Consider the following 7,211-nt stretch of genomic DNA (forward strand, 5'->3'; position numbering starts at 1 on the left):
TGTCTTGTGCAAGTTGGATATTAAGGACTTCCACATTCCTTGTTCTGTTGCCTACCACACTGCCACATTATAATCCCAACCCTTGTTTGCCACTGCAAACCTTTTTTTCGTCATTTGTATGCAGGTGTCAAGTCTTATCTACGAGCGGGTGCAAGAAGAAGGGCTACAGTTTGACTCGGTGTGTGGCGTCCCGTACACAGCCCTCCCTTTGGCCACAATCATCTGCTCTAGACATGAGCTGCCCATGCTCATCAGGCGGAAGGAGGCCAAGGACTATGGTGGGTGGCTTTATATATTAAATATTGACCTTGGATTTGTTAGTAAAGCTTGAGAAATAACAGGAATGACATTGTAAGTAGGGAATTTCCATTTTAAAAAAGCAATGACAATCTGTCCTTTAAATATGACAAGATCCATTTTCATTATGATTTTCACCCATTATAATCCCTTTAATCTTTATGGCTTGACATGTTCACTTATGGCACACTTTTGGCCACACGTGATAAGATAGCAGGTCTTATCTGTCAAACAGCTATTGTTAGGTCTCGTCATAGGGCAAACATGTTTAAAAGTTAACCCTTTAAAAGACAGGACAGGAGCAGTTTCCACAGTCTCGATTGGGAGGAGGTCCTGAAAGTTTCTCACTCCCCTAAGACAGTCTGTACATGCTTATGCGGTTGAAGCATACTTGTGTGTCAGCTGCATCAGAAACCTTTGCTCCACTAACAATTGATTCTCGCCAAGGCCTTGAATCAGAGTAAAAGGGATACAATAGTCAGTTTGCCTCGAATAGGAACTGAGATTATGTAACCCTTCTAGGAACCAAGCGTCTGGTGGAGGGCTCGTTTCGTGAGGGAGATACATGTCTGATCATTGAGGACACAGTGACCAGTGGCAGCAGCATCCTGGAGACGGCAGAAGTGCTCTACAAAGGGGGACTGAAGGTGCAGTATCATAATAAAACAGGGATTATTTGTTTAAATGATCACTGTAAAGGTTGTAGAAGGTTGTCAAGTGCAGTAGTAATGAATAACCAACCTAAACCTGGCCACAGTGGGTGTAAGTGTGTTTTTCTGTATTTGTTCTAGGTGACCGATGCCATAGTACTAATGGACAGAGAGCAAGGCGGCGTAGAGATGTTGGCTTCTCAGGGAATCAAGCTGCATCCCATCATCTCCATGTTCAAGCTGCTCAACGTGCTGCTGGCAGCCGAACGCATCGACGCCCAAACCGCCCAGAGTGTCCGCAAGTTCATCTTAGACAACAACACTTTCAGGTACAAGACGGCAGTTATAGTTAGTGTTATTGTCGGAGAATGTGAGCTCAACATCCCTCCTCGCTCGACTCAGATTTCAACCCCAGTCTTGAACTCTTTCAGCCCCAGGGAGGAGAATGGCAACGGTGTTCCTGCCACCAAGAAGCAATGTGTGGAACAGGAGCTGAGCTACGCAGACAGAGCCAAACTACCAAGTATGTAGCCTTCCAACTTAGTCAAATGGCTAGTAAGTTTGCATCCAACTTTAAAATGTTACGCTAGTTAATGTTGAAATGGAAGTTCTTCCATCCAGTCTCTCCCTCCTCTTATCTGCAGACGTTCACCCTCTGGCGGCAAAGCTGCTGACGATCATGGAGGAGAAGCAGTCTAACCTGTGTGTGTCCGCTGACGTGACGAGCAGCGAGGAGCTTCTTCAACTGGCAGACTCCCTAGGTCCGAACATCTGCGTGCTGAAGACCCACGTGGACATCCTGAAGGTTGGCGTGAAACCAGTCCCTGTTTTTATTTTACCAGAAGAATGTGGTCGGGCAAATAATCGAATGTCATTGTCGTGTCTGCTAACAGGACTACACAGCGACCTTCAGCCAGAAACTGCAGTCTTTGGCTGAGAAACACAACTTCCTCATCTTTGAAGATCGCAAGTTTGCTGACATCGGGAACACAGTCAAGCATCAGTACGAAGGTGAGAAGATTTGGCTTATGTATGAAATACACCTGTCTTCAAAATGACTTTTCAAATGGATGTCCTGTTGATGTTTTAAGTAGCTTAACAGTGTGCTCATGTATCCATTTCCCAGGTGGTTTGTACCAGATCTCCTCGTGGTCCCACATAGTGAATGCCCATGCGGTGCCGGGGCCAGGGGTTGTGAAGGGTCTCAGTGCTGTAGGAAAGCCTCTGGGCCGAGGCTGTTTGCTCATTGCACAGATGAGCTCCCAGGGGTCACTGGCTACTGGTGAATACACAAAGGCTGTGGTAAGCATGTCTCTGCATTTTCTAAGTTTGTATTACATTACGATATGTGTAACACATCATTTAGGGTTCCGGTTTACAGCTGTTTATCTCTGTTATCTGTCTTTGCAGCTGAATATGGCGGAGGAGCAGCTAGACTTTGTGATTGGGTTTATTTGTGGCTCTAAGATCAGCAAGAGGCCCGAGTTCATCCACATGACCCCTGGGGTGCAGATGCAGGCTGGAGGTAAACTTAACTGCGTTTTGATTAGATTACATTAGTCATTTCTTTGCTATTTACATCCACAAGTTTATATTTGCATGTAATTAAAAGGAATCTGTGAAATTGAAGAGAAACTCCACCCTATTAAACTTATACATATTTGTATTGTTATGAAACTGTGATGTTAATGAGTTTATAAGTAGATTTTAGCATTTTATGCATTTTATGTTTAAATATGCTTTCTGGGGTACCTAATAATAAAAGAAATGCACCATTTCAGCAAAGTTAAACCCAGGGTGGAAAATTTACTTTTAAAAATGTGAACATCCAGCAGCCACTGAAAATGTTGAAATTCACGAGGCACTCGGTAGTAAATCACTATTTTCTGTCTGAAATCTAGCAGCTACTTTTATATTTGACCACCATTTATATATTCATGTGTGTATGTATATAAAGGGATACAATTCCACACACTGTTTATTTGATGACGTATTATTCCAGCAGGTGATTTATGTTGGATGCCTTAAAGGCTGCAAAAAGCTCTAAATAACTGACTTTTCACTATGCTCTCTTCTTGGTGTTGTGACCTGTCTTCACCACAAGGAGGCACTGTAGTACAGGGAATGATTGCCGGAGCTGCTATCAGCAGTCCTCCTCTCTGACCTCCCCCTTTCTCCCACCCCTCTGTGTGTCTCCCTCTCTTACAGGTGATGCGTTGGGCCAGCAGTACGCCACTCCGGAGGAAGTCCTCTGCAACAAAGGCTCTGATGTCATCATTGTCGGTCGGGGTATCCTGGAGGCCCCTGATAGGCTGAAAGCTGCTGAGTCATACAGAAAGTCAGGCTGGGAGGCGTACACAAAGAGACTGGGTCGGAGCGGCCAATAGGAGCTCAGTAGCGGCACCTACGTCATTACGCCTAATTCCAAATTAAAAATAACGACCTCTGCAGATGAACTGGAAGTTTTTTGGAAGTATATTTTTACATTTTCGTGGAACACAAGTGTGCACGTAATCATATACATAGAAACGTATGTAGACCCGTGCGTCTGCAAACCTCACTGCCGCATCAAAATGCACACCTGTTCCTACACAACCAGTTTATTAACATTGGTACCAGTTGTTGGGGAATTGGACACTTTACTTAACGTATGTAAATGTGTTCTTTTGATTCTGTCCTATTAATAAGCAGCTTCAAATGTGTTCCTCTGATTCCTTCCTATTAAGAAGCACAACTTTCAAGTCCATCTGCTATGGTACTTCTGACCAGGTTTAAACATCTTTGGGAAAAGGTTTTAGTATTCCTTTAATAATGCGTTCGTTCCTCCTGCCCGAGTCAAACTGCGCAGAGTTTGAGGATATGTCGCTGATTACCTAGAACAGATAGTTTTTTTGTAAATGAGGTGGCTGCTAGACTCCCCTGAGGATTTGTTTGTTTCAGGAAGAACACAAAATGTCATTCCCTTGACAAAGACTAGTGCCTCCAGTCAAGGTGAAGCTTTTTCTTCAACACAAACCTTCCATTCCTGTGTACGCTTTCATATAATTGCTGTAATGCTAGACCCAAGTTTTAGTATTAATAAGAGAGGGTGTGGCTTATACTTTTTAAATCGTTGTATTCTACTTGGGTTGAAATTCAGGGTATTTTACAGTACACTAGAAGATCTTTTGTTATTTGAGTTGCCCAATCTGGATCTTAAGCATCACTTTTCACAAGATGCAGATATGTTGATGACTGCAAGACGGTCTCTCTCTCTCCTCCGAACCCTGACAAGTCTCTGCTAGTCACAACTTCACAAAGTATCAGTGTTAAATTGATTTAAACTCATATGTTCAGTGGAAGTGGAAGAGCTTGGTCATTCACGGTTTAGTAATGGACAATAATGTTTTGGCTGTGGTGCTGATTTGACTGTTTAACACTTAATATTATGAACTTCATAGGTCAACTACGAAATCAAAATGATGGCTTTTGATTTGCCTGATTGATTGCAACACCCCAAAGAGAATATAAAAAAAATCATGGACCATTTGAACAGTGATCAGCCTGTGTCATATTTATTTTTTCATCAGCAGCAGTTGATTATTAGTTTGGATGTGCGTCAGCGTGTAGCCCCTCATTATTTAAAATGACAAGATGAGGGAATGCTGATTGCAACCAGATTGGTCTTTTAAAGCCGTCGTGATTGAGTCCAATGTCTGCCGTCCAATATATATTATTTTCTTACAGGGATATAAGTTCAGTTATAATTTGACATTATCAGTGAGCCCACAGACCCAGTCTACAGGTTGTTGCTGTTTATTTACCGTCTCTACAAAAAGAGTTAATAAACAAGTTTTCTTTAGACAAGAGATAATCTCTTCCAGTTTGTGACACCTCCCTTTTTAAAGTAGACAACAGTTGAATTTTGTAAACCGTGCCCTGGAGCCATGACAGTTGTGCTACTACTACTTGGCCTACATGCAGTGAAACAGCTCCATGGTATTCTTGATGGCAGTGTTAATGGATGAATGTGAAGTTTCTTCTCTTACAGAGATGTTGTTTGGCTTTTTCCCTCCATGTACTTTTCATTTGTGAGTAAAAGAAAAAATGCAATATCTTGTTTTGTAAAGTCAGACTAAATACTTCAATAAATCTTGTGTTGAAAAACTACGTTTAATGTGTATCCCACTGTACAACATGGGGACTTACTGTATGTAGATCTACATAACACTAATAGTTTGGAGTTTTAAACAAAGAATTAAGATGTTTTTGGATATTTGTTGCTCTACCTTTTGCAGATTGTCTATTCTCAAATTAGACTAAAATGCTGCTACTCAATTTACAATCAAGTGTTATAGTTTACAAATACAGCACATATTGAAATGTTACATTCAAATGTTTTTATCAGCTTCCTTTTTAAAAATGTTGTAAGATATGCATTACCCAGGATTTGTTCCACTGCTATGCCATTTACGAGGTTTATTTACTGAATTTCAAAATGAGAATGTAGTCCTAATGAAAAACAATCAACCATGGAAATAATAAGTGGTTATTCTTGTATAATATTGGAGACTCTTTCCAACTTAATTTTAGATCACTTGGTAGTTTTCCTTTTATCTTATTTTACTTTTCTTGTGTGACTTGTATAACTAAAACTCCATAAAAGATCATTATGAATAAAAACACTTTTAGACAGAATTCCACTTATCAAAAAAACATGAATCTTGAGGGTCTGTAGTTTGTTGTGATCTTAAGATTTCTGGGATATATGGTTGAATTCAATATAAAAATATGAATAAAGATATCTTGTTGGTTTTTATTTACTGTGTCTATAATTAAATATGGCAAATGTATGCAGGCTTGTGTATTAAGTAGTCAGAAAACATGTTTAATGCAGTAACATATGTGAAGAGGACAGTGGTTAATTGTTAGTTAACAAATGTATGTATTTTTTTATGAACAATGTATCTAAGATCTATAAAACTACTGGTAAATGTTTTTCTATGTTAACTGTTCTATTTCCCAAATCTTGACAAAAATGTATTTCTCGTTCCATAGTCTGTCTTCTATCTCTTGTTTCAATTATTTAGTTTTTAACTGAAAATTGAAGCAGCAGTGGCTGAAATATTGTGACTTTTAGTCCAGAGTATTAGTCAGCCTTGGAACCTACAATTCCCATAATGCAACTCAGTATACTCTTTTATTACAATTATTAAATGCTCTCATCTTTCAAACTCCATTTCTCCTTTCAGTTTTATATATGCCTTAAAATAACCCCATTACATCATTAGGGTTCTTTGTCAGACACATTTAATTTTCTTTCAGAAGCTGAGTAGCACGAATCATTAATAGTAAACTGAGTTTTTTGTGTCATATTTTAGGAGTGTTCCTTTAATTTAAAGACAGTAAGTTTGCAACCAAAGAAGTTCAACCCACAGAGCAGTAACAAGATCCCTGATTGGCCCGCCATCATTGTCCAAGTTGTATGAAACAACTTCTGTTGTTTTAATAATTTTAAAAATTCCAATAGTTTTCTATATTAGCGATTTATAAATGCATGCACATTGTATTACCTTATTATAAAATAACACAACATTTTAAAATTTAGAACAATTATTTGCTTTTATATCCAACAACAACAAAAAGGATGATCATCTTATTTCCTGTTTGGGGAGATGTATATGTTTATACACATCAATGTTTCAAGTCTCGGGGTGGATTTTCACTTTGGTGGTAGATCTAGTTTGAGCATTTTTTCCCACAACACCAGGAAGATTCAACAGTCAGCTTTCCCCCAAAGTTGTCGGGCAAGGTGAGCTACCCAGCAGCAGAAAGTCATTTGCAAGGCATATAATATGGAAATGTTGCCCACACAGGCTCTGAATAGGACAAATGTAGTCGGCAGGTAGCTACGCTACAATGCGCCTTTTTACAGAGCAACGCAGGCACAAAGGTCAGACACGTTGCCTGGCATACAGGAGGAAGAGGGAGGGGGCTTTTTTAGACTTGAGGGAAAGGGTTGGTAAGAATAATTCATTTCGTATGTGTGTGTGTGTGCTTGTGCACGCACCCCTCCCCCTTTATGTCAATATTGGATCAGAGCAACGCACCGTGCGACAGGTGTCTGTGCGCGCCCTGAGGATCTTCTCTGTCGTTTACATCCATGAGGGGTGGGGAGGGCATGAGGGGTGGAGAGTGAGAGAGAGAGAGAGTAAGAGACAGAGAGAGAGCATGTAGAGGTATAAAAGGTGTATACCTGTCACAAGCAGCACACATTCAGTGCGC

General features: G+C 40.2%; 1 protein-coding gene across 1 annotated transcript in view; it reads left to right on the top strand.

Annotated features, from left to right (window-relative positions):
- Positions 1-5,093, top strand: part of umps (uridine monophosphate synthetase) — a 6,008-nt gene extending 915 nt beyond the window's left edge. The window contains exons 2-10 of the mRNA XM_035676738.1: positions 125-278; positions 820-944; positions 1,089-1,276; positions 1,379-1,470; positions 1,592-1,752; positions 1,841-1,958; positions 2,074-2,249; positions 2,358-2,472; positions 3,156-5,093. Coding sequence (XP_035532631.1) covers positions 125-278; positions 820-944; positions 1,089-1,276; positions 1,379-1,470; positions 1,592-1,752; positions 1,841-1,958; positions 2,074-2,249; positions 2,358-2,472; positions 3,156-3,334 — 1,308 coding nt within the window. The 3' untranslated portion in view covers positions 3,335-5,093. The remainder of the gene's footprint in view (positions 1-124; positions 279-819; positions 945-1,088; positions 1,277-1,378; positions 1,471-1,591; positions 1,753-1,840; positions 1,959-2,073; positions 2,250-2,357; positions 2,473-3,155) is intronic.
- Positions 5,094-7,211: the final 2,118 nt, after the last annotated feature.

The sequence above is a fragment of the Morone saxatilis genome, unplaced genomic scaffold (genome assembly GCF_004916995.1).
Source record: "Morone saxatilis isolate NCDOM2014 unplaced genomic scaffold, NCSU_SB_2.0 Contig5, whole genome shotgun sequence".
Taxonomy (NCBI): Eukaryota; Metazoa; Chordata; class Actinopteri; family Moronidae; genus Morone; species Morone saxatilis.